Here is a 27,561-nt window from a genome sequence, read left to right as displayed (position 1 = left end):
TCTTTCCTCCTCTGGCCATGCTGTTAGAATGGAGAGCCAAGGCTGGAATAGATGCCAATAGGCACCAATGAGGTCAGGCTGCACCTGGGGCTCAAGGGTCAAGAAGGTCCCAAAATGCCTGCATAGGTACCAGCCCACATCTTCATGGCAAGAGGCTCTTTAGGATTCAGGGTGTCTGAAAAAGCTCCAAAGCACGTATGTGCACTTTCCAAGAAAGCCCATGTGTGCAACGGCAGAAACTGCCTCTAGGGCAGGCACAGCTTACGGCAGGCAGACTTAAAGGGAAGTCAGTTGTGCTGGGCTATCGGGGAGACCAAAGGTAGAGATGGTAGAGGGGGTTATTGGCAGGCAGACAGGGCCATCATGTAGAACAGAGGACAAGCACAGCACAGAAGCCCTTGTGCTGTAGCTCTAGGCTAGGCTGTCAACCCTGGGTGATGGACAGTTCCTGGAATAGGGGAGGGGAGTTTCTCCTGCCTTAGCTGCCCTCAGCACTGTTTGACTTGGGGGTATCTTTACCTGAGATGCCATGAGGCTATCTTGGGTTTTTTTTTTCTTTTCCATATGAAGTTGAGTACTGTTCTTTCGAGGTCTGTGAAGAATTTTGCTGGGCTTTTGGTGGGCATTGCATTGTAGATTGCTTTTGGTAAGATTGCCATTTTTACTATGTAATTCTGCCTACCCAAGAGCATGGGAGATCTTTCCACTTTCTGGTGTCTTCTTCAATTTCTTTCTTCAGAGATTTAAAGTTCTTGTCATACAAGTCTTCCACTTGTTTGGTTAGAGTTACTCTGAGATACTGTATGCTATTTTTGGCTATTGTGAAGGGTGTTGTTTCTCTGATTTCTTTCCCGGTCCTCATATCACCTGTGTACAGGAGGGCTACTGATTTTTTTTTTTTTGAGTTAATCGAGATAGCATGAGGGAGTGGATGCAATGTTGTCCACCCTGTAGACAAAGTGGGCAATCACCAAGGAGACAGCTACCCTTCCCAGAGAAGCCACTGAGCAGGCAGGCAGGCAGGTCAGACTAGAAGAGCCAAGGCATTCAGTGGGCCAGAAAGAGGCCAGGGCTCTGCCCTACCACCCTGAATCTCCTTATCCATTGCCAGGGGCGGGGCTATCCGGCAGGGTTTCTCACTCAGTTACCACAGACATATAACTTATCTTTACTGACTCTTCTCTGCTTTTTACACACCTCTCCCCAACTTTCAATTTCCCCTTTTCTCTCCAGGATCCCAGAACCCTCAGGCCACACATCCATCTGCTCTTCTCAAGAGAGACTCTTGGTTAGTTCCAACCTGGAAGGAAGGACTTTGTTGGAGGAAGGCCCGTTTGTTGGTTCCCGGCCAAGAGCACTGGGAGACAGGGTTGAATTCCAAGGCCTAATCCGGAAACAGAGGGACTGGAGTTCGCTCTCTTACCATAGCCTCTGTTTCTCGGTCAGCTCATCCTCTTATGCTGTCACCATCTACTGAGTTTGTGCTGCGCCAGGTGCCACCATGTTCTTATTGAGAACTATAACAACCACACCCAGCTGAAGGGATGAAAGCGTGAATTCATACTCTGAACACGGGAGCTGTCCTCAAAGACTTTCCTACTTGGTCTAAATGCTCGTTTAACGTTGTTGGTTAACAATTACTCCATTCTACTCGTTAAAGCAGCTCCCCTAAGGATGCTTACGGGCAAAATGTCATAGAATTAACTTGAACTCCATAAAGCTGGACATGAATGCATTTGTATAACACACTCTCCAGCTCAGCCCGGGTTCAGAGATTGTCTACCAGACCTGACCATAGCCTTGACGAGCATTATCAGCCAGGATTTTCTTTGAGGCTCTGTTTGGAATTTTTCAGACTGGCTCTTTCTCCTAGTGGCTCCTGCTTGAACAGGGACTAGAAACTGTTGGCTGGTGCTCCTCTTTATCCTCTGCTTATATTTGGCTTCTCCTGACTTCCTTTCCAACCCTATTAATAATAAAATGCTAACAGGCAGCACCACACTTCCACATACCACACAGCTATAGGGCGTAAAATATGGCAAGCACTGAATTATTCAGTAGGTGAATAATACCACGAAGATATGCTATCTCCCAGATACAAAGCTGTTAGCTGGGATGACGTATATGACATCTGTCCTTGTGAAGCTCTCCCTAGCGGCTGCATATCTGCTGCCAGGAGCTATCCAGTCCATCTTAAAGAAGGCACAAGCTGCCCTGTCAGCCACGTGAAAAACCTCCCAGATGCAGCCTTTTCCAATTATGTTCCTTGTTCTTCCCACGTTTGAGAACCACACGCGCTCTGTGCAGTCTTTCACACGTGGGGCCACCAGTAAGCCAACTGCTGTGCACAGGTCGGATGTCAAAGCTAGCTCCATCCAATTCCTGCCCTCCTGGTAATCACACATCGTGGCTCTGACCCTCACAAAGAAGCAGCTGAGGGATTTCGTTTTTTCCATCATTTTGTGCCCATTCTTGCCATCCGTTTTCCGTCAGCAAAGTCAACACCTGGCACACATGGAAAAAATGTGTGGTAAGAGACTCAAAAACAAGACCACTACTATTTGATAAGAGCCACCTTGTCAGCCTCTGGGAACTCTATTCTTAACTATGTGTGGCTCACAGTTATTCTAGGAGAGCCACACCTTACAAATGGCTTCAGCTTTGTATTGCGTCTTGTATTAAATAAAAATCCAAGCGGTACAACTGGCTTATACTTTCTAAAGTTTCTGTTAGGAAAAGAAGAAAGTTGAGACTTAAAATTGAAATTGTTCCAAACAATTTGGGGTTGTGTGGTCAAGACACTTATTCTGTGACCAAGGGGTTTCTTGGTCACACGGCAGCTCTCCAAAAGGAACTCGGCTGCGAGGTAACATTGCTGAATAAAGAGCTTCTGAATTCCAGAAGGAATAGACTTGAGCAGGGTCTCCACACCTGAGGAGGCTCAGATGATGGGAAAGGGAGGATCTGAGTTATAAAGTGGAGGAGAGAGAAATAAAGAACAAGGAGATGAGAAAGGAAGAAGAATAAATGTGAGTCAAGAAAGGCGACAGAAAGCAAGAGAAAGGCAGTGGCTTCATATAAGGAGAGGGGAGGGGAGGGGAGGGAAGGAGGAAAAGGAGAATGGCGGAGAAGGGAGGAGGAGGGGAGAGGGAGGGACATTACTGAGGACAGGGACAGAGAAGATGCTGGCAGTTGGGAAGTTTAGGGACAGACCCTGTGTTTTTGCTCAAAACTTTGGAACAGTAAAGATGAGATGACACTGTCAGAAACCAAGTGGACAGGTGTTCTGAGATAGGCAGGGTGGCCTGCATTGGACAACATGACTATACACATGGCCAGGCCTCAAGGGTCTGATGCTGGTCTCTTGGGACTACAGTTCTTCCTGTGTAAGCACATCCCATGGGCCCCTGGGATGCCACGGTACAGTGAGTGGTTAATTGTTGATTTTCTAAGTATTTTTATGAAGTCTTTGAAAATTCATACATGCACACAATGTGCTTTGATCACAGTTACTCCTCATTCCTCCCATCTTCCTCCTACCCAGCCCCACCTCACTTCCTGCGCTTTTTCAGTTTACACCCTTCTGGGTCCAAGCAGTGTTACCATACATGCATGGAGATGCACCACTCGCTGGAGAGCAGCAGACCCAGGGACCACTCTCCTAAGGAAAGCTGACGCTCTCTCCCAGAGAAATCAGCAATTGCCAACAGCTCCTGAGCTAGAAGTGGGGGCTCATGAGCCTCCCCGCCTCCGTGGTGGAACATTCAATGGCTTGAGCATGTCTAGGTCTTTCTTGTACAGGCAAGCACAGCTATGAGCTTGTGTGTACAGTAGTCCTGCAATGTCCCAGAGTCACTGTCTCATCCTGGTCTTTCCCGACCTCTGACTCCTGCGATCCTTCCACCCGTCTTCTTTGATGGTCGCTGAGGGGTAAGTGTGTGATACCCGGCCTGTGGTTGAGCCCTCCACAGACACTTCTTCTCTGCGCTCTGAACAGTTGTGAGTATCTACATCAACCACCATTCCTGCACAGGAAAGTTCTCCGAAGAGAGCTGAGAGCCGTGCTGCTCTATGGGTATATACGTTGTTAGACGACAGTTGGACGCTATTTCCATTTAGCATAATAACAATAGTAGATCCATTGCTGGTGCCTATAAGCTCCCCAGCTGGGGGCTCTTGATCAGATTTATAGCACCAACAGTATGGTGCATGTATTCTCATGAATGGTTCATCTTCGTTGCCAACTTTATTGAATTGTGAAGCACTCACAGGAGTATCAACGCACAACTTTGCATGTGTCTAAGAGGATGTTTCCAGAGATAAGACCTTGAGGGTTCTGACCTAATGAGTGGTTTCAACTATCCATGTATTCAGCTTTTGAATGACATTTTGGTAGAGGGTGGAACTGTGGGAGGGGTGACAGGAAGTAGGCCACTAAGGGTGTGCCCTTGGGCCACATCTTGCCCTGACTCTCTCCTGTTACTGCTTCGCCAAACTCTACCCACCGTAATGAACTGAAACCGGTGAGCGAATGAATGAATGGATGAAGCTTTTCTCCCCCAAGTATTTCTATCAGGTATTGGTCACAATGATGATCAAATGTATGCACTATCTGTGGCTTTAGCCATTGACTGGGAACATCTATCCAGAAACAGCCTCCCTGGCGCCTGTCCACCCTACTCACTCCAATGTATTCTATCCAAGTTCTTTCAAGTATCTCTCTTTCCCAGGAAGCTCCCCCAGGGATTCAGACACCTGCTCATTTACCTTGACCACATCACTAGGTGGGTAGAACATGATAAATCACCAGCTAACAAGGGCAGCTAGGCATCTGAAAGGGGACCTTGGTACACCCATTGCTCCAATGACTCCCAGGACCCTGCTCAGCTAGCCATGTTCCCACCGCCCACATGAAGAAAGAACCCTGGTCCCAAGAGGCAGGCATCAGATTCTTGAAGCCTGATCGTTACGTGGGCCATCCCACACACTCGGGTTGATCTGTGGACACGTGCCCGCTTGGTTCTGACACAGTAGCCACATTTTTACTTTGTCAAAGTTTTGACAAAAGCAGACTCATTTGGGCCCCAGCAAAACACATCACTTCTTCTCCGCAAGGCTGAGTCAATGTTGAGGGTCAAGACTAGCTGCAAAGAAAGCTCAGGCCATTTGCTCAGGGGAAGCAGACCTGACAGTGAGAAATACCTATAAAATTGAATATACGTATCAAAGTATAAAACAGCTTAATCAACCCCGGGAAATTATTACCTGGCAGGTCCCTGTCATGCTTAGCTGCAAACACAAAAAGCATCTGGTCTTGTCCACCCAATCTCTCCTCACAAAGGATGTGTTCACCTATGAATATTCTTTTATGCACCCAACGAGCACCCTAGCACTCCTCCCATGGAGGCAGAAGGCCCCTTAGTTACTGAATTTCACTTTAAATGTTGCAACAGGCCAAGAGGAAATAAACAGGGGAAGATGAAATGAATGCCACAGCACAGTGTTTTCTTGAAAGAAGCAACTCTGCCCCAGCCCTGGGAAACCTCCGTACCCAGGCAGTGAACTTGAAAGCAACAGGGAACTTGTGTCCAGTATCCACTCCCTGAGGCCACCACACCCTCCTCCACTGACAAGCATTCACCACCTCAAGTCTGGAATCCCTGCTGTGTAGACAAGGCTCTTGCTCCCACCTACAAATGAGGGCTGAAACTCAGAGCTCCCGTCCCACTCTACCCAGAAGGCCAGTGTCTCCACAGTGTTATGGCGAGGTCCTATCCCTCATCCCTCATATCCAATCCACCCCTTGAGTAAAGGACACGGGAAGACCCCAAATACAAGGAGCTATGAAAAGGAAAAGCGAGTCACTCCTCCCTTGAGGCAGCTCTAGGGACAGGCAATGGGGTGCAGACTGCAGAGTCCCGTCCCTTTGGGCTTTCCCTTCCCCCACCATTCACTGGGGTCTGTACCTGGATCTGAAGTCACTGATGTTCGGCTCTGTTGAGCTGTTGCTGTCATTAAAGAGCCCAGTCCAATTGGCCTGCTGGTCGCCCCTCTGCCAATCAAATTGGAAGCCTCTGGCAAAAGAATGAGGCAATGGATATATACACTCATATGTTAGGTTAGGCTTGTCTAAGAGCCACATTCTGTTGTTATAACCATGCGATACAATTCTTTGATTATATACCAGAAGAAGAAGGTGACAGTTCCATTCATGGGGATGATGGTGGCGAGTCATGGCCCTCTGTGCCATCTTTACTGCATCCTTCCCGTACTCTATCGCTTTCACATTTTACAGGCAGGAAAACTGAGGCTTACCGAGACAAAAGTCACAGGGTTCTTCTACCCTCTCTGGTGCCCTCCCTTAATTCCTGTTTCTAGAGACTCAGCTGAGAAGAATTCTATCACCAGTACTGTGCCAGACAAAACTTCAAAGATTTTAATACCCATGTGAGGATCCCACTTTTTGTTTAAGAGGATGGACTTTGCACATTTGTATCCAGTCCCTCACAAACCTGAGGATGATGGCAGCCAAGCAATGAGTCAGAACATGAACATGGGGAGGAGGCAGCCGAAGGGACCAGAAACAATACTAAAAGACAGCAAGCAGATGGGCAACTGACTCGGGTCAGAGACGACAGCATCCTGATGGCCTTCAAGAAGTAGATCCATTCCCAGGACATGACTCCAGAAGGGGCAGGAATGAAGAGGGCCAGGGCATACAGGCGGGCATGTGAGATGGTACCCAAAACAGGAGGACTGAGTTAAATTTATACAAGGAGCGTTTAGGCACCCTCCTCTACATGTGTGTACATGCAAACCCTCACATACCAGGTCCCCGTCCCACATTCCCCACAGACAGCCGTCAGCTTGCTCCTGGGGAAGTTGGCTCATGGAGGAGTACTGTAGCCAAAGTTGCCAGTGCCTCAGAGCCTGCCTGGGAGCTGAAGAATCCTGGCAGTGCACTACCCAACCCGAACCTCTGGTCTTGTGAGCACTGTGACTCTCATAAGGGAAACTGACCAGCTTCTAAAATGCTGAAGAAGAAAAGGCGGCACCCTCTTAAGAACCTTGGGACAAACTTTCTCCAGCTAGCACTGTGAACACCTGAGGTTGAAGAACCCTTTGTTGTGGAACTGTCCTGTGCTGCAGAAGGTGTTGAATGATGTCCCCAGCTCTGTCAGTTGTATCTGGCCTCTAGCTTGCCTGTTATGATTATCAAAGTGTCTCCAGATGTCAATGATTCCTGGAAGCAAACTCACCCTTACTGGGAACCACTGCTATACAACAATGCATAGTATTTCCAAAGCCCTTAGCAACTGCCTGGCCCTTACATATGAGGAAACGAGTGACCACTTCTGATAAAGGAAGCTTGAAATTCAAAGTCAGAACAGAATTAAGAAGGAAGGAAAAGGGGAGCTGTGGGTAGAGGGAAGAGGAAAGAGATGAAAAACTGGGGGAAATAGTTAATAAAATTATTAATAAGTAGCCTCTTAACTAAGGGATGGGGACAGCGGATGGTTTTTGGAGTTGTTCCATCCATACCCCTCCAATTGACTGGTGACCTCAGTCAGTTCTCTGCACTTCTTGTGGTCTCTGTCCCCATATTTCAAATGAAGAAACAGCCTAGGATGTTTCTGGCATCTTTGAGTGAGAGTTCAGCTCTTGTTACCATTCAGCTTGCTGAGGTCGGTTTTTCTCTATTCAGATAGAAATCCCCAGAAGACAAAGAATAGCAGTTCAGAATTGGTAGGCCTGGGCCCTTGAGCACCAAAGGCTGAGGATCCTGGAATGGCAGATTCAGATGCTTGTAGCTCTTAAACCCTGAGACCAGAGGCTTGTGGCTCCAGCTTCTAGAAGATGGAGGCTTACAGTTCTGGGTGCTCCAGTCATAGGCTTACTGCTCCTGGCCTCACCTAGCAGCATCTCAGCACTTGGCAAGTAGCATCTGTTGGGTTATTAGCAGCTGTAGTAATAGCACTCAGCACCTGCCTATGCCACAGTCCCCCAGGGTGCTGGAACCCTGAGCCCTCAACAGCACCTATAAAGTTCTCAAGCCTCGTGTGTCAAGACCCTTGGGCCTTTGAGCCTTGGAAGTAACTGGAACCCAAAGTCTGCTATAAAGCCTTCAGTCTTCTGCTTGCTTCTCCTTCTTCTCTGTCTCTAAGCTTTCACCACCACTGACTACCTCTGCCCACTACAGGAAGTGCTCCAACTCATGCTTGACCTCTTCAGCCACCTTCTTACTGCTATTGCTACTGCCACAGCTGCTGCAACAGCTGCCATCATTATCATAGCCATGGCCACCGCGGCCCACTCCTCACATTATCAATTCAGCCTGTCCTACCCAGGACAAAGACCACAAATAAGCAAGAGAAGACCACTTAAGGACATCTTTTATTGGAACTAATGGTGCAACACAAGAAGCCAGAACACAGAAGACTCTCTTGCTGACTCAAAAAGTACAGGGCACAGCCTAGTAATGTTGCCACACTCAGAAGGGGCGTGGCATGCAAATATGGGATTGTACTTTGCACCAATAATATCACACCTTCCAGTTTCTCCTAGATCAATCACAATCCCTCCTGAGAACTAATCACAAATCATGTATAGGTACAACTGGTATCTGCCAACCGCAGGCTTTTTATACTGGGGTGTACTGTTCCTCATTCTACCTGTTGAAGGTAGGGCAGAGAACTCTGCAGCTACACTTCAGGATGGAGCTTCAAGCCTGGTCATCTGGAAATCACTGAGGCCTGGAATGGGCAGAGTAAGTTTTCCAGTGTTGCCCTAGACTGGAGTAGATGTAACTGGAAGACACCTTCCTGAACATTCTAGCTACCAGTCATGGATGAAAGTGTTGCTTGTGGCAGGAGTGGAGTTTCTCCAAGGTGTCCCTCAAGTATTCAAAGCCACCAGGATACCATAAAACAACCCAGTCGGTCACTTGAAGAGGAGCTTCTGAGCTGACTGCTTGCTGCTCAACATAAGGGAAGTTCATCATCTGTCAGTCAAAGAGGGTAAATGACTGACTTCCAACAATTTTGCTCATTCACAAGGGGACAAAAATTAAAGCACACTCACAATAAAGACCTAAAAAAATACAGAGTATTTTCAGTCTAGCAGTGCTGAATACCCAGCTATAAACCTTTAAGGAAAACCGGGCCCCTTGGATCTGCTGATTCCAGTGCCTACCATCTCCCTCCTTGGGAGTCCTGCTCACCTGTCACAAGCAGGCTGACCCACCTCCTAGCCAAGTCTGGTCTGAGTCCTCTTGGGACCTTACTAATGGATAGCTGCATACACAAAGTTCTCACTCTTCTCGTGCTTTACTGAATGGCTGTTTCTGCTTTTCACCCTCTCAAGCCTCCACAGCGGAGAGAGCTTAGCCTGGAAGAGGAACAGGCAAGGTCCCTGAAACCAAGGCAGAAGAATGTCCATCTAGTTGCCAGGCTCTTTAGAAAAGAGCAGCAATCCACTGTGGTCTGACCCTACAGCTGTACATCGATGTGTTTGTTGAAGTGATTGTGTGTTCTTTGCTCTTTAAGAAATCATGAGGTATGTGTCAGCTTATGGGTGTGGTTTGCGCAGGGGAGGGGCTTTGCTGAGCACTATCAAGAACAAGGACCACAGATGCAGGCGGCCTCACTATCTTCAGTTACAGATGAAAACCTTGAATCCCAGAGAGCTTTAGTCACATGCCCAAGAGCCCTAGGCTAACAAGTGGGCAAGACCACTGCCCAGGACTGACTTTAAAAGCTCTTGTTTCTAAAAGCCCTAACCAAAACTACCCATAGACCAGGAAGACCTTTCAACCTGAGATTTTGTCAGCTAGTTGGTTATGCTGGTTAGTTTGTCAACTTGACAGAAGCTAAGGTCATTTGGGAAGAGGGAAGCTCAGTTGAGAAAATACTTCATTAGATTGCCCTGTCAGAGAACCTGTGGGGTGTTTTCTTCAGTAGGATTGACGGCGAGGGCCCATACCACTGTCGCTAGTGCCATTTCTAGGCAGATAAGTTGTCTTGGATTATATCAGAAAACAGGCTGAGCAAGCTATGGAGAGCAAGTGTCTTAGGGTTTCTATTGTTGGGATGAAATACCACAACCAGCAAGTTGGGGAGGAAACAATTTATTAGGCTTATACTTCTACATTGTCATTCATCACTGAAGGAAGTCAGGACAGGAACTTAAGCAGGGCAGGAACCTGGAGGCTGGAGATGATGCATTGGCCATGGACAGGTGCTGCTTACTGGCTTGCTCCTCATGGCTTGCTCGGCCTGCTTTCTTATTAAAACCAGGAACACCAGCCCACAGACGACACCATCCCCACCAACCCCTAATTAAGAAAATGCCTTACAGATAGACCCTATGGAGTCATTTTCTCAATTGAAGTTTCCTCCTTTCAGATGACTCTAGCTTGTGTCTAGTTGACATAAAGCTAACCACGACAATTGATCCCTTGTCAACTTGACCCAAAAACATATCACTGTTAAAGTCATCACCTTTCCTTTCTTGTTCATCCCCAAGATCACACATTAATATAAACATCACAATATAAAACATTTTACAAACTTAAAAAGTCCCACAGTCTCTACAAATTCAAACACTGAAATTCAGTCTATTTAAAAATCCAAAGTCTCTTTTAAAACCTAAAATCCATTTTAAATTCAGTCTCTCGACTGTGGGTTCCTGTAAAATAAGTTAAATACTTTCTTGTTTCAAGAGGAAAGAGCCAGGACACAGCCACAGTCTGGACAAAGCAAAATCAAACTCCAAAAGTCTCCAATTATCTGGGATTCACTCGTGATCTTCGGGGATCCTCCAAGGGGCTTGGGTCACTTCTCCAGTTCTGCCCTCTGAGCACACAGCTTGTTTCTAAGGCTCTGGATGGCTCCACTCCAAAACTGTTACTGACTGTTCTTGGTGGCTGTTCCATGGTACTGGCATCTCCAAAATGCTGTGTTCTCTCTGGCAACTGGGCTGCACTTTCACCAACAGCTTCTCTTGGGCTTTTTTCACAATGCAAAGCCTCAACTTCTCTCATTACTCCTTCAGCTGTGCGCCTTCAATCACCACTGGGACTACATGCGCACCAACGGCCTCTCCAGGCTGCTCACAGTGCCAACCACAGCTGTTTTTCATGACCCCTTCAGGCCTTCAGAACCAGCACTATCTGGTGACTCCTACACAACGAAGTTCTGCTGCCAGTACAAGGTTCACCTCTGGACACAGCCTCTGTGTGCTGACTCTCAGGAAATGCTTCGCAGGGGATTTCACCTCAGTGATGCTGCTCTCTTCTTAACCACCTCTAATCTCTTAGCTCCAGCCGACCAGCATCCATTACCCCAGTAACGCAAAGGCTTCACTTTCGTAGTTCTGGTCTTTCATTTGTCACAGCTGATTCTTCAGCTCCAGCCAACCAGACACCGTACAGTCTTCACCTAAAAGGCCTGATGGAGTCTTTGTTTCCCTCTGAGACTCCACAAGCCAGGCCTCCATCCTCTGCACTGCTCTCGACGTTCTTATCTTCCAGGCTCCCACAGAACATCCTACAAACCTCTTAACGCTCAGTGGCTTTTCCAGTCCAAAGTCCTTGCACAATCCTCCCCAAAACATGGTCAGATCTGTCACAGCAACACTCCACAACCCTGGTACCAATTTCTGTCTTACTTAGGGTTTCTTCTGCTGTGGTGAAACACTTTGACCAAAGGCAAGTTGGGGAGGAAAGGATTTATTTGACTTACATGTTCACATCATAGTGCATCACTGAAGGAAGTCAGGATAAGAACTCAAACAGGGAAGGAACCTGGAGGCCAGAGCTGATGTAGAGGCAGTGGAGAGGTGCTGCTTACTGGCTTGCTCCTCATGGCTTGCTCAGTCTGCTTTCCTATAGAACCCAGGATGGCCAGCCCAGATAGCACCACACACAATGGACTTGGTCTTCCCCATCAATTACTGATTAAGAAAATGCCCTACAGGCTGTCTACAGCCAAATCTTACGGAGGTATTTTCTCAAATGAGTTTCCCTCCTTTCAGATGACTCTAGCTTGTGTTAAGTTGGCATGAAACTAGCCAGGACAGCAGGCTAGCAAGTAGTGCTCCCCCATGGCCTCCTCTACTTCAGCCCCTGCCTCGGCGTTTCTACTTGAGTTCCTATCATGACATCACTCAATGATGGACAGTGATGTGGAAGTGCAAGTCAAATAAACCCTTCCTTCCCCATTTCTTTTGGTCATGGTCTTTATTACAGCAGCAGAAAGCCAATGAGGACACTGATTTACATGTATAGTTAAAGAGTCTGGGGAGAAGACAAGCTTTCCCACAGACTGCTCAAAAGGTCAGCTAGGCACACTGTTACCTTCCCACCCACAGAACAGGGCCTCTCCCAGAGTTATGCAAAGATCAACATGCAGTCACTAAGTGCAAGGTCTGGGCAGCAGATGGGGTGCTAGCGATAAATTAAATGGGAGAAAAGCAGGCTACGAAAGAGGGTGTGTGTCTTAGGGTTTCTATAGCTGTGAAGAGACACCATGACCCTGGCAACTCTTATAAAGGAACACAATTAACTGAGCTAGCTTACAGTGTCCATTAGCATCATGACAGGTGGCATGCAGGCAGACATGGTGCTGGAGAAGGAGCTGAGAGTTCTACATCTTGAGCTGCAGGCAACAGGAAGTGAACTGTGTGCCACACCGAATGTAACTTGAACATAGGAGACCTCAAAGCCTGCCCCCACAGTGACACACTTCCCCCAGCCACACCTACTCCAGCAAAGCCACAGTTCTTAATAGTGGCACTCACTCCCTATGGGAGCCATTTTCTTTCAAACCACCACAGTGTGGCATGTCGTACTTTTGCAAGGTTTTCTACCACAAAGCTGGTTATATTTGCATGTGGCACTAAAGTTTATTCTTCTTTTAGGCTAGTAGTGTTTTCTGATTTCTCTAAAAATTGATTATACTATTTCCAAATAAGCAGGGCATTAATTTATTTTTTAATTTTATTTTTTTACCTTGCAGTTCCTTTGCATATATATTGTGGCTTACAGTTTTGTGGTTTAATGAGATTCCTGTGTGTGCCAGTATGTCTCGCCATCTATGCATTTCTTGTTCTTTTTCCTCTGTTTGTTTTTCCTGCTCTGATTTGTTTGATCTCATTTTATTTTACTATATTATTATTCTTTAGGTGCTGATTTGTGCTCTAAGAAGAGACAGGAAGGGTGTGCATCTGGATGGAAGAGGAGGTGGGGAGGACCTCAGAGGAGTTGGGGAAGGGAAAACATCAGAATATAGTGAATGAAAAAAATCTATTTTCAATAAGCGAGAGAGAACAGAAGAAGCCCCAGAGAGAATGCTGTTTGGGTCATCTGAACCTAGATTCCAAAAGTTTCTAGAAAGCAAAAGGCAGGCCAGCTGAGAACACTGTGGTTCAGGGAGTTCCCCTAAGGTCTTGTTCCACACAAGCCCTCCAAGGTCTTCCCATGGCCTTATGGGTAGGAGGAAGGCACCCCAACAGTGGTAAGTTGCCTGGCTGGTTGTGGTGCCTGGCTTGGCAGACTGAAGCAGGAAGATGTTGAGTTTGAAATTTTGTCTCAAAATTAACTAATTCCCACCGGTGGCAGACAAGGTTTAGTAATATTTTTAATTAAATAATTTTAAAGGATCCACTTCTTTCTCACTAAGCCCAGTGTGGAAGAGCAAAGCTATAACAGCCCTCACTTATGAATCATGGAATTAGTCTTGTGCCTCACAGGTGGCCGAGGCACATGTTTTGTCTTTATCGACTCGTTCCAGTTTTGTTACACCATGTTACATATACTCTATCGTATCATTCTGTACTCATCACACAGCCGTGAGTCTGGGCGCCAAGGTTCAGTAGTGGTCCTGACCCAAGTGCTGAATGCCAGCTAGAACAGGGGTTCTCAACCTGTGGGTCATGACCCCTTTGGGGAGTCGACCGACCCCTTCATAGGGGACACCTAAGACCATCAGAAAACACAGATATTTGCAGAATGATTCATAAAGGTAGCAAAGTTACACCTATGAAATAGCAACAAAAATAATGTTGTGGTTGAGGTTGAGAGTCACCACCACGCATGAGGGAATGTATTAAAAGGTCACAGCATCAGAAAGGTTGAGAATCCCTGAGCTAGAGGGAGCTGGACACCAAGTAAATAGCTTGCTGACAAAAGAGTGTGCCAGAAGGTGAAAGACTTGATGGGAAATAACAGCCAATAGGAAGAGGGTCACAGGACTTGGTGTGTGGCCTTTCAGGACAAGAGTGGGAAGGGACGTGTGAGCAGAGACTTCTGGGAAAGAACACCCAGCAAGGATGGGCAACAAAGACCTGAAGCATATGGACTGGGAAGCCAGGGGCAGGGTGGCAGCTGGTGAAGCCTCAGTTCATGGAAGTGATGCCACCTGTCTCTCCTCCCTTGAATCTTTCTCCAGGGAGATGGCCCAATTTCAGAAAGGCCCCAGCGTTGACCGGGGAATTAACGGTGTGGTCAGAAGCCCGCTCTCTGTCCTGTCCTGCTGCTGACTGATTCTTGATTCCTCTCTCAATACTCCAGAATGACTTGACTAGAAAGCCATGGGGCAGGAGTGGGGAGTAGGGGTTGCTCATTCTCTCACGGTCTGTCCACCAGACATGGTCATCAGGCTGGCCCCCAGCTCTCCCCACTCCCATAAAGGGAGGGAGGAGATTGGCTAGTGGCGCAGAGCAGGGCAGATGAGGGCTCTGAGCGGATGAGGAGTGGTTCCTTGAGTCTCTCCTGAGGAGCTGCTGAGCCGAGAAGAGTCTAAAGCTCTGTAGCTCAGCCGGACCTTTTGAAGGGTGCAAGACCCACAGTGCAGATGGCAGAGACCAAAGGGGGAATTCCTGGGTGTCATCCAGCCAAGGATGGGTTCAGAGGAAGAGCACAGCGGTTGGCTCTGGGACCTGTGCCACATGGCCACAGTCCTACACTGGATTGAGGGTGCCTCCAGGCCCAGCACTATAATTCTTCTTTTTTTTCCAAGGCAGAATTTCTCTATGTAGACCTGAATGTCCTGGAACTCACTGGTTGCGAAATACAAAGATCCACCTGCCTCTTCCTCCCCTCCCCCCAGCACTGGGATTAAAGGTGTGTGCCACGCCACCCTGCCCAGGCTCAACACTGTCATTCTTAACGCTTGTCTGGAATCCAGAACTTCTACTGCACACCCCATCCTCTCCCTGCTCAGCTCTCCAGTTCCCCTCCAGGTGACACACACAGCGGGCACTTGGGTCATCCAGTACAGACAGCTACATCCTTCCCAGCCGCTTGTAGTTAACAACCCGCTCAACATTTGTTTCAAGGAGGAACTGCTTACAAGAAGTAACAAGATGGGCGGGGGAAGAGTACACATCAGTCTTGGGCACACTCACAACAGCATAAAACTCCCATGAGGCTCCGGCTCTTGAAGATGCCAAGTTGAAGATCAAGTCCTAATCTAGGAAACCTTTGGGGATCATTCCAGATCTAAATTATAGCACTTCCAAATCCAGTTTCCGGAACCTGGCAGTTCTCCAAAACCAGAATCTCCATCTTTTCCCCCAGTGCTAAGCTGAGTTGGTGTTTAATGAACAATCATTAAGAAAAGGAGCTTTCAATTTCTTTTGTGTGCATACAATCACTCAATGCCTAATCAGAGTCCTTGTGCTGGGTCCTGAGAAATGAGATGAAGAAGGTGCCTCCGACCAGGACCTTATAGGCTGTATGGCTGTACCTAGATTCCTCTGTGCTGTAGATCAGGTCCTCGATGACCCACAAAGACCTACCTGTTACAGGTCTCCAGCTTGCGGTGCTACTGAAAGATGGTGGAATCTTTAGGGCTGGGTCTTAGATACTGTTCTGTTGTCATGACGAGACACCATGACCAGGGCAACTCTTATAAAGGAACGCATGCAATTAGGGGCTTGCTTACAGTTTCAGAGAATTAATCTATTGTCATCATGACAGGAAGCTTGGTGGTATGCAAGCCTGAGGCTGAGATCTACAAACTGATCTACAGGCAGCCAGCAGAGAGGAGACTGGGCTTGTCCTGAGCTTTTGAAACCTCAAAGCCCATCCCCAGTGACACACATCTTCCAACAAGACCACTCCTCCCAATCTTCCCATAACAGTTTACCAACTGGGGATGAGGCTTGCAAATATTTGAGCCCATGGGGGTCATTCTCATTCAAAGCTCCACAGGTAGGGTCTGGGGGAGGGAAGCTGGGCAATTAGGGGTGTGCCTTGAGGGGTATACTAAATTCCAACCACTTCTGTCTCTAGGGTTCCCTGGCTATCATGAGGTAAGCATCCTCTCCCCTACGAGCATCCACCATGACTGACTACCTCACCACAGGCCAGAGCAGCCACATGCTCATCCACGCACTGAGCCCCCAAACCTCAAGTCCAAACAAACTTTCCCTTCTGCGAGTCAGCACTCTCAGGAATGCTGTCCCCATGGCAACTGAATGGGGCATTTACCATCTATGCCGAAGGCAAACTAGAGAAGACTGTCTCCTGAATGGGGCTACAGTGTGGGGTAAATAGTGTATGCTCACTTGGAGTCAGAGCCTGGCTCATGCCTCTTCATCAATAATTACAGTAATATTTTACCTGATGAGCCCTTCTCCTAGTGTGTGAATGCAGCGGCGGGGTGGGGGTGGGGGTCCTTAGGATAGTCCTAGAGTTAGAAGTTAAGTGGGTAAATTTTTAGGTGAGATGTAAATAAACTTAAATAAAGAGGAGAAGCTAAACCCTATACAAGACCAACTTTCCCCCAAAAGAACATGGTTCAGAAAGGCTGGAAAGAAAAAGCAAGCAAAAGGGGATGGAATGCAGGTTTGTATGGGGTCTCGCCACATCCCTGAAGGACACTGGAGGAGGAACAGGAACTCCAGCTGCTCGCTTGTGCAGGGCACAGAGCAGGACACAGCGCCATGCTAAGGGAGATGCTCCGCTGAGGTTCCTGCAAGCACAGGTCTGACACAGAGAGCCGGGTCTCAGAAGGCTTTGTTTGCTGGCTCTGTCTATCTTCACTCTCAGCCCTGGAGCAAGTGCTCAGAAGCTGCTGACCCTGACCAGCCAAGCTGTAAAGCCAACAGCACAGCTCCTGCCCCAGGCCACAATCTGCTCAATATCCTCTCTCTTTTTTAGGATATCCCACCCCGCAAGAGCCACGCTCTGGATAGCTACATCCACTCGCCACGGTCCCAGCCTTTTGGGTTGCACCTGTTTTCTTTGGGAAATGGAACAGCAAGCTTTGTCCCTGGGGCAGGATTGGGTGGGGGCTGGCTTCATGATAAGAGCCTCAAAATACACACGAAGGTAGCACAGAGGCAGGCTGTCCTTTTCCTTGACCCAATTTCCTAACCTCGAGTCTCGGCGTGCAGCCACATGGTGTAGCCTAGATTCCCTCCCTGTGGGCACCAGGAAAAGGAGGCTGGGCTGTATATGTGAGTCCCCTACACTTGGCACAGTCGGAAGAGAGCTCGAGTCTAAGGTTCACTCTATGGACACAGGAAGCCACAGCACACACAGTACTGAGCATGGCTTCTCAGTAGAGCCAGCATGGGTACTAGGAATTCAAGGGACAAAGGAACACTGTGGGCTGAGAATGGAAAGAGTGGGTGGACTTAGATGGTCAGGCAGCCAGCTAGGAACAGGAGGCTTGGGCACAGCATGGCTAGGAGCCTGAGTTAGGGCAGATGTCAGGCATGTAAAAGACTCTTGACTGAGAATCGGAACATTGGGCTTCAAGTGTTCTTCCAGCACAAGCTGGATGTAAGGGGAGGTAAACAGAGACACTCAAGAAATGTAATTCCCAACACAACCGTAGATATGCTGCCTGGCAGAGCTAGGATGTGCCTTCCCTGCCCACAGGAAATAGGACTCCACCCTATCTGCAGGGGTACCATGAGCTGCCAGTCAGCAGCTCTCAGCACCCCCAGCCCACCTTGGAACTGTGTCCTTTCCCAAGATTATGTCCCCTGCCAGAGGCAGCCCGGAGCCAACAACTGATCCATACAGAGCCACAAAAACTTACCTCTCACTCCAAACCAGGGCAAACCTGAAGGACCACTCCAGCTGGAAGGCCTCTGCGATCAACTGAGGCTGCCTCTGTTTCTCCCTTTCTCCTTTTCTTTGGTCTTGAGCCCCAGAGCTCTCCGTAGGAGACATCCTTCATGCTAACGTCTGGCTCCGAGCCTGTTCTTCAGGGAGCCCAGCCCTGTCTGCAGCATCCTTCCATACAAATGCTAAGACAACAATGACAGTGTCCCTAAGTGTCTTCTTAAATGCATGAAGACGACAAGGAAGTGTGCACTGAGTGAGTCTGAAGCCAGAGCTACCCAGGGGACATCAGCCAATCCCAGGGATTTGTGGAACCCACACAAGAGTCCAAAACGGCCTACCTAAGGTGAAGGGTCAACCTAGAACCTTCTGCCTGAAACCAAGAACACCACACAGAAGGCCAGGGTGAGACTGGGAGAAGGACTTGCGAATCAGACAGAACAAGATAAAAGAGATCAATCCTTAGTCTTCAGCCATCGCAGCAAATACAAATGTGCTGTCTAAGTAAAAACCAAAGATCATGAAAATAGATACACAAACTGTGCCTGTACCCTGGTTGCATCGGGCATGAAATAAAGACATGCAAATGTTGAAGGGGTGCTCAGCACCATAAATATCACTTCTAAACATTTCGAGCCAACACAATTTTTAAAAAAAAATCATCAAGTTGTATAGGCTTTGGTTCATTTTTGTGTGTAATTTTTTAAAAATTTATTTGCAGAGTTATTTTTTGTTTCTTTTCGGTTTTGGTTTTTCTGAGACAGGGTTTTTCTGTGTCGCCTTGGTTGTCCTGGAACTCACTCTGTAGATCAGGCTGGCCTCAAACTCATAAAGATCCTCCTATCTCTGTCTTCTGAGTGCTGGGGTTAAAGGCATACACAACCACCACTTGTCTTTTTTTTTAATTTGCAAGGTTTTTATAATAAAATACAGTGGCATTTTATTTGTACTTTAATAAATAAGGCTTGCCTGAAGATCAGAAAAGAAAAACAGCCATACTGGCCAGCCTTACAGACCAGGCTGTGGTGACACACACCTTTGATCCCAGTAGTCACACTATCTTGCCATAAAAACTGGGTGCACACCTTTAACCCCAGCACTAGAGAAGAATATAAAATAAGAGGAGACAGCTCTCAGGCACAGTCTCATTCTGAGATTCCTGGAGGCAGGATCACTATTTTCTGACTGAGGTAGAGATAAAAGCCAGTGGCTGGCTGCTTTGCTTTTCTGGTCTTCAGGTTGAACCCTGATATCTGTCTCTGAGCTTTTATTAATCATGCTTCAATAAAATTTATTCAAGCTTTTTGGAAAGAAGGTAAAAGAAGCAGGGCATAGTGGCACATACCTTCAATCTCAGTACTCAAAAGGCATAGGCAGGTGAATCTCCGTGAGTTCAAGGCCAGTCTGCTCCACAAAGTAAGTAAGTTCCAAGACAGCCTGGGCTTTGTAGGGAGACCCTGTCTCAAAAAACAAAAAAACAAAAAAAACAAAAAAAAGGAAAGAGAAGGAGAAGAAAGGAGAAGGAGAAGGGAAAGGGGAACAGGAAGAGGAGGCTAGAAAAAATAGAAGAAGGAGGAGGGAAAATAAAAGATGGAAAATGCCAAACATTTCTAAATTTATAGAATAAAAAATGCCAGTGATAGGAGCTATATGTCTTTAAACACATTTTAAATCTCATTGTGCCTCAGTTTCCCCATCTACAAAATGAGCATATAGTGGTTGGTATTGCCATCGTTCCCCAGCTGAAGAAGTGTAGTTGAAGGAGTGGTTTCCTGCCTTCATGGCTTATATAGATAGTAAGAAAGACATAGAAAGTTAAGAAAATTCGTGACAGAATACCACCAAAGCATAATCACAAGTGAAACAGTGAATGTCCAAGAGAAAATCAGCACGGGAAAGATGTCATCATTTACAAAGATTATCAAAACCATATAAAAAGCAGACGAGCCGGGTGACGGTGGTTCACGCCTTTAATCCCAGCACTCGGGAGGCAGAGGCACTAGGATCTCTGTGAGTTTGAGATCAGCCTGGTCTACAAGAGCTAGTTCCAGGACAGGCTCCAAAGCTACAGAGAAACCCTGTCTCAAAAAACCAAAAAAGGAAAAAAAACACACACACACAAAAAAAAAGCAGACAAAAAGATGTTTCAACAGTTAAGAGTGTATACTGCTCTTGCAAAGGACCCAGTTTCTAGCACCCACATCAGGCCTGTTGCTTTAACTCCAGGACCCAAAGCACTCTGCTAGCCTCCTTGGGCACTGCACTCACATGTACAAACACACACTCATACACATAATTTAAAATAAAAATAAGGATCTGGAGAGATGGCTTATCTGTTAATTGCACTTATTGCTCTTCCAGAGGACCTAGGTTAAGTTCTCAGCCCTCACACAGTGGTTCACAATCATCCACAACTCCACCTCACGGGATCTGCTACCTCTTCTGGCCTCCGTGGACATCAGGCATGCAAGGAGTACACACACATTCAAAACACTCATATATGTAAAGTATTTAAATAGATATTGGAAATATATAAGGAAATAAGTAAACAAATGTTTAAATTTTAAATTATTTTAAAGGAGACAAAAATATAGATATAGCAAAGAATAATTGAAACTCATAAGCTTCATGCCATTAAACTTAACTTTTATAATTTCTAGAAAACTCTTAAGCACAAGTTAAAGGGATAGAAAACCTGAATAGTCCCAAATCACTAAAGGAAGTAGTTGATAAAGTATTTCCAAAAGGAAAAATGTTAGGCGTGGAAAGTTACAGTGGCTAGCACTACTGAATCTGCCACAGGACACTCCCCAAAACTTGTATCTGCTAGACAGATTTGGACTTTTTGTAACTTATTTATTTTGTGTGTATGTGTGGGGGTGTTGCCTACATGTGTATCTGGATACCACATGTGTACCTGGTATCTGTAGATGCCAGAAGAGGGTTTTGGAGTCTCTAGGGACCAGAGCTACAGAGAGTTGTAAAACATCATGAAGATGCGGGGGATTGAACCCAGGTCCTCTCGAAGGGCAGGCAGCCAGCGCTCACAACTGCAGAGCCATCTCTTCAGCCCCGAAAGAACAGTGTGAAAAGGACTATTCCTAATTTGTTTCACAAGATTTTCTTTAAAGGCAGAGACAGTGTGGGAAAGGCAATGTGTGCCAAGATCATCCTAACTAAAAATAATAGCCAACAAAATCTCACATTGCCTAGCACAGGAAAAGCTAAGCTTAGCCCTAAAATCCTGCGCTGAGCATCTATTAATATGTCTTTTGGGGAGCACTTTTATGACACGGTACCTTTTTATATGGCCCGAGCTGGCTTCAAAACCAAAATCATTTGCCTTAGCTTCCTGAGTGCTGGGATCACAGGTGTCCACTACTGTGACCAGTTGTATGAACACAATTTACCACGTTAAAAAAGTAGAGACAAATGGCATATCATTCTGTAGACTTTGATATAAGGGTAAGACTCAAAAGAAAAACAAATCTTTATAACATAGTTTATGAGTGCATAAAACGTTTGTAACTGCTAGACGATGTCCACCTGTACCAAAACTACTGAGACCTAAGTAAGTGGTTCTAGCGGTGAGAGCATCTTCTCGTTCTTTTTATAATCAGGATTTACAATAACATGTCCAAGAATTAACTCAAAATTACCTCAGTGTAAGAGCAAAGGCTATAAAAATGCTTCGAAGAAAATATATGTGTAAATCTTTGCGATCAGGCCCTAAGTGACGGTTTACAAATGGATGGTTAATGAGCAGCAACCAGCCACGCCAACAACAAACTGACAGCTCAGACTCCATCAAAACTGCAAACGTTTGTGCCTCAAAGAACAGCAGTAAGAGAGAAGGTGAGGCCGGGGCGTAGCTGAGTGGGAGCTTACTTGCCTGACATGCCCCAGGCCTTTATTTGACCCACAGGACCACAGAAGTTTCATTTGAAAAATAAAGGAGGGGTTGTGGAGGTGGATCAACAGTCAAGACATTGACTGTTCTTGCTAAAGCCCAGGTTCTGTTGTTCCCAGTGCCCAAACTGCGGCTCACGACCCTCTGTGTCTCCAGATCTGGGGGCACTGACCCTCTTCTACCTTTGTGGGCATCACATGAACATGGTGCCCATGAACACATGAGGCAAAACACTCACACACATGACATAAAAATAAGTCTGGAGAGCTGGCTCTGCAGTTCAGAGCGCTGGATGTCCTTCCAGAGGACCCACATTTGATTGCCAGCACCCACATGGCTGCTCACAACCGTCTGCAATTCCAGCCTCCGGGGATCTGACTCCTTCTGGCCTCTGAGGGCACCAGCCACAATATGGTGCACAGACATACATGCAGACAAAACACCTGCGCACGGAACAATAAATGAATTAATAAAATTTTAAAATAAATAAGACGGAAAATATAATTCCTAGAATGAGAGAAATGCCTTGTCAATGTCTTGGGGTTTCTATTGCTGTGCAGAGACTCCATGACCATAAAGCAAGTTGAGGAGGAAAGGGTTTCTTTGGCTCACACTTCAGCATTGCTGTTCATCACTGAAGGAAGTCAGGACAGGAACTCAAACAGAGCAGGATCCTGGAGGCAGGAGCTGATGCAGAGGCCATGGAGGAGCGCTTCTTACTGACTTGCTTCTTATGGCTTGTTCAGCCCACCTTCATCAAGAACCCACAATCATCAGTCCAGGGATGGCACCACCCACCATGGACTAGGCCCTCACCATTGATCACTAATTGAGAAAGATGTCTTCAGCTGGATCTCATGGAGGCATTTCCTCAGCTGAGGCTCCTTCCTCTGATGACTCTAGCTTGTGACAAAACCACCCAGGAAAATCAACAATACATGATAAGTGACTTACACTTCGAATATATAAAGGACTCTTACAATTCAATAAGAAAAAGGCACATACTCTAATTTTAAAGTAGGCAAGCTTCCTGAATAGATATTTTCCCAAAGAAGAGATACACACAGCCAGTGACCACACAAAACTTTGTTCCATTGCTTTCGTCATCTGGAAAGAGCAAAGTCAAGCCCCAGGGAGACACTGTTCCAAAACCATGGGAATTGCTGTGTTGAAAAAGACTGATAAGAAGAGCTGGTCACAGAGGAAGGCCCAGAAGGGTCCCACATGGCAGTGTGGAATGGTGTGGCCGCTTTGAAAAACATCTGCCTCTCTGCCCATGGTAAACACCAGCTTCCGTGCAATCAGTAACCCCACTCAGACACGGAGCCTAGAGAAGTGGAAACACCACCACAGAACAACCTGCACACGGTCTAGTCATAATGGCAGACACACAGAAACATCTGTGGCTTGAAGAATGAATTGGCACCCTCCCATCCCCCATGCTCCTCATCTCTCCCCATCTCTCAGATTCCAGAGGCAGCTCCTTTCTACTCATGAGTGCGGGCATTCATTCCTCAAGGAGCCCTTTGTGCTCAGCCCACTGTCACTTGTCGCTCTGTTCCCTCCTCTTCCATCCAGTTCCATCACACGGATCAGAGAGGGGATCGTGGTGAGGTCTGAACCCAGGACCTCGCACACACCAGGCAAATGCTCTGCTGCTCATCTCCACCCGTACTCCTAGAGATCAGCATCTTTCCAGCTGAAGGTGAGAGCTCCCAACAGCACTCCCAATCAGACCAAATCGAGTGGATTATTCACAAATTTTTTTTTAAAAAAATTACTATGGTAAAATCCACAACCTGGGGCCAGCAAGACGCTCAGTATATAAAGCCCCCTGCTGCCACACCGCACAGCCAGAGTTTGCTCTCCAGGATCCACGCAGTGTAAGGAGAGAATTGACTCCCAACAAGTTCACTCACACCAAGGCACCTACACACGTACACACGCAACAAATAAACAAGTGTAAAAAGAAACTGCATGAAAAAAAAAAAGAAACTGCATGGTCTGAACTTGGCATTTTACCCAGTTGTGAGTGTACAGCCAGGAGCAGGAAGCTCACCCATTTTGATTTTTCATCTTCCCCAGCAGAATTTTTTTTTGCCCATTAAATGATGACTAATACCTCATCCTCCTCGAAGCACCCAGCAATCACCTTTCTTTCTGTCTCTGTGTTTGACAACTCCAAATACCTCATCAAAGTGGAGCCCTACGGCACCTACATCTGTCTCATTGCATTTAGCGTAAGAGTGCCAAGGTTTATCCATGTTGCAGTCTGTGTTAGAACTTTCTTCTTAAGGCCAAATAATAAATATATGTATGTGTGTGTATATATATATTTAATAAAAAAGAAAGGTGGGTATTGGAGATTGAATCTGGGGCCTCATGCGTGCTCTCCAGTGCCACAGTTACCATTGAGCTACTTTCCCAGCCACGGAAAGTTCTTCTAGAGGGTTTTTTAATTATTTTCATTTTACATGTATGTGTTTGCCTGCATGTATGGAAAATGCACCATGGTACAATGCCCACAGAGGCCAGGAGAGGACAACTGATCCTCTGGAACTGGAACTACAGATGGTTGTGAGCCACCACGTTGGTGCTGGGAACCAAACCCAGGTCCTCCGCAGGAGGCTGCTGAGGCCATCTCTCCAGCTCCCTACAGCGTTTTGTTTTGATGAATTGAGTAGAAAATATCAGGGCACAATTCTCATAGTAAAGCCAACTCTTACTTCACAGAATTCGCTATCCCCAAGGATATTGTTTTCTTACTGGGCATCACAATCATAAAAGTTCAGAACACGCTGATTTGATGGCAAGAGATTCATTCCAAAAGCCTCATCGCTAGCCTGGCCCCTCCCCTTGTGCCATTTCAGAGTTCCTCTCCGGAGAGTTGCTGGCTTGCTCCAGACAGACTGCCTTCCGTGTCCAAGCAAACACACACTCAAACCATGATTCTCCATCCTCTGACACACTCCTTCTCACACACGCTCACTTTGCTCTCCACACTCTGTGTCTGTCTCTCTGCCTGGACAGTGCGGCTCTAGCCCTGCTGTGTGTGGACTGCTCAGTCTCCCTGCCCTTCATCCCTGGCTCATGTTGGCCTCCTGAACCTCCCTCCCACCTCCGCCTGTGCCCAAGGAGCATTCCTCTTTCTTTAAGACCACTTCAAATGTTCTCTGTAAGCCAAATAATCCTGAAGCAGCTCCCTCCTCGCCCTTGGGGTCCCTTGTCCATGTCTTTATGCAAGCCCTTCTGTCTTCCTCATAGCCCGTGAGTTTGTTCACTTTCTCCATACCTGGGCCCTTGCACACACTATCCTCAGCACTTCCAGTGGTACTCAGTGCACAGCAGTACTCAGTGCACAGCAAGTACTCAGTGTATAGTGTGTTTTCAGTGTAGAGTAAGTACTCAGTGCATAGGAAATACTTAGTATATAGTAAATACTCGGTGTGTAGTAAGTACTCAGTGTAAGTATGTTCTTAGTATGTAGTATGTCCTCAGTGTATAGTACGTACTTAACGTGTAGTAAGTCTGAAGCAGACATGGGAAGCCAAGCACATCACAACCTTGCTCCTTCCGTGTCATTTCCTCCCAAGCCATGGTGTATGCTTTCTGCTCCACAGAGATGGCTCTTACTAGGTCATCACATTGCTCTTTTTGTCCCCCACAGATATACGTAGCTAGAATTTTAGTGGCATATGGTGGACCTTGTCAAAATTTCCATTGCACACCCCAGGGCAAGACGGAGGGTTCAAAATAAATATATGGATAAATTAAACACATCGACCCACATCACCCACTTCACTCTGTGACGGCTCCACATCACTAGACGACCTTGCCATCCTTGTCCTCTAACACCGTCTTCTGAATCCCTGAGCCCTGCCCTCACTTTTGAGTGTCCCTCCTCCTCCAAGTCTTCCTGTACTGCACCTAAATAACCTTCCTTTCCAGGCACTTTTACCAAGTTACTACCCTCCTCCCCATGACCTAGAACCACGCTCAATCTATCCTTTGGAGCACATCACTGAAACCATTAATCACTGCTGTCTGACACATAGCAAGATGCCCCTTACATCATGAGACCCATCTTTTCATTGTGTCTCTTCCAATGACTATAACTAAATACACACACACACACACACATCTACTGTCTTCAATCATCTGTTCATTCTCCATACTTACTAATGACTTGTTACTAAACACACACACAGCCTAAAGCAAACTGTAGTCCCTAGCTCAGAGCTTCTGGCCCAGTGCAGTTTTCAACCTCATCACCACCGACATTTGGGGCTGAACCATCTTGGCTGCGGCAGGCAACTTGGGCCTTGGGGAGTTTTCAGACATCTCCCCTGGCTTCCTCCTCGATGACAGTAACATCTCCTGTCCCCATGTAACAACTAAAGACATGGCTATTTGTTGGGGGCTGTGGACCCCCAGACTCTGAATTAGAAAACAACTTGTTTTCCTGCGTTTGCAGCTGCTCTGAGCATGAGACCCTCGGGAGTTCCTGATGTCAGGCGAGTGGTCTCTGGTGCGTTTGGCTAGGGCATGGCTATCAGTTAAGGATCCCTATATAAGCTGCCCCTGAATACAATAAAGGGAGCATTCTTGGGGAAATCAAGAATGACCCATGTCTCCATGTCTGTGTGTGTGTGTGTGTGTCTCAATCTCCAGGCCCTTTCCCGGGCTTGTGAAAGAACCCTCTCATAGTGCAGGCTCTGCACTATGTGGTACCATAGTACACGTAGTAGCACGGACTACAGGACCGTAGTACACATAGTAGTGTGGACAGTACAGCTATTCTAATGTCTAAGGGTGAAATTAACCTGACAGAGACCTACTGATCTACAGCAACAAGTGAGTTTGCTATTAGTCCCTAGGAGCCTGTTGGAGAGATGGGTTTCCAGATGACAACCTAGAAAGGAGTTCGACCCAAGGGCCCAGGAATCTGTATCTCAGGGCCTTCCCAGGGAGCTCCCCTGCAGGTCTTTGCTGTTTCCTGATGGGAGCCAACACCTAGCAACTATGATATGTGATGAAATAGGACACATAAGCAACTGAGTCAGTTGCAAGACACAGAACCAGGGGAGCCTGAAGAAAGACCAGAAATGGAGCCAAGTGAGATCGGTGATGGAGACACGGGAGGGGACAGCTCCATGCCTGTATCCCAGGCTGGGCTGCTGCTTCCGTCCTTATAACTGTGCGTGTCCCTCCCCTATCTAGATCTTAGCCTGCTTTCAGGGCCCATGAGAGCTCCACCTCCCCAAGCAGTCTCTCCTGGCCCATCAGACGCTCTTCTCAGCCATGTACTTCTTATCTCACTTGTGGCCGTTTGCTTCCAGAGACAGACTTTAATCCCACGGAGCACTGGGACCACATCATCAGCTTCTTTATAGCATCCCTTCCTTGGTTCCCTTCTAGGATGGAACATATACCAGTCTCGACAGTTTGGTTGCATTAAACAGGATTCCTGAAGTGAGGCCTGCAAGGTTTTACCTGCTGTTTAGCGATCAGGGTCTCTGAGAGATGGAGAATGGGAACCAACTGATACACCTGCTGGGCTCTGGACAACCAG

At 47.0% G+C, this 27,561-nt stretch overlaps 1 protein-coding gene across 5 annotated transcripts in view; it reads right to left on the bottom strand.

Moving 5' to 3' along the window:
• Positions 1 to 27,561, bottom strand: part of St8sia5 (ST8 alpha-N-acetyl-neuraminide alpha-2,8-sialyltransferase 5) — a 69,204-nt gene that overhangs the window by 39,378 nt on the left and 2,265 nt on the right. For 3 of the 5 annotated variants that reach the window (XR_003377725.1, XM_013349590.2, XM_005356287.2), the window contains exon 2: positions 5,967 to 6,074. The exons of the other annotated variants lie outside the window; for them this stretch is intronic. Coding sequence is in view for 2 of the 3 variants with exons in the window: in XM_013349590.2 (XP_013205044.1) it covers positions 5,967 to 6,074 (108 nt within the window). In the remaining variant the exon portion in view is untranslated. The remainder of the gene's footprint in view (positions 1 to 5,966; positions 6,075 to 27,561) is intronic. 5 annotated transcript variants of the gene reach the window in all.

The sequence above is a fragment of the Microtus ochrogaster genome, chromosome 18 (assembly GCF_000317375.1).
Source record: "Microtus ochrogaster isolate Prairie Vole_2 chromosome 18, MicOch1.0, whole genome shotgun sequence".
NCBI lineage: Eukaryota > Metazoa > Chordata > Mammalia > Rodentia > Cricetidae > Microtus > Microtus ochrogaster.
This window is presented reverse-complemented; position numbering and strand designations above follow the sequence as displayed.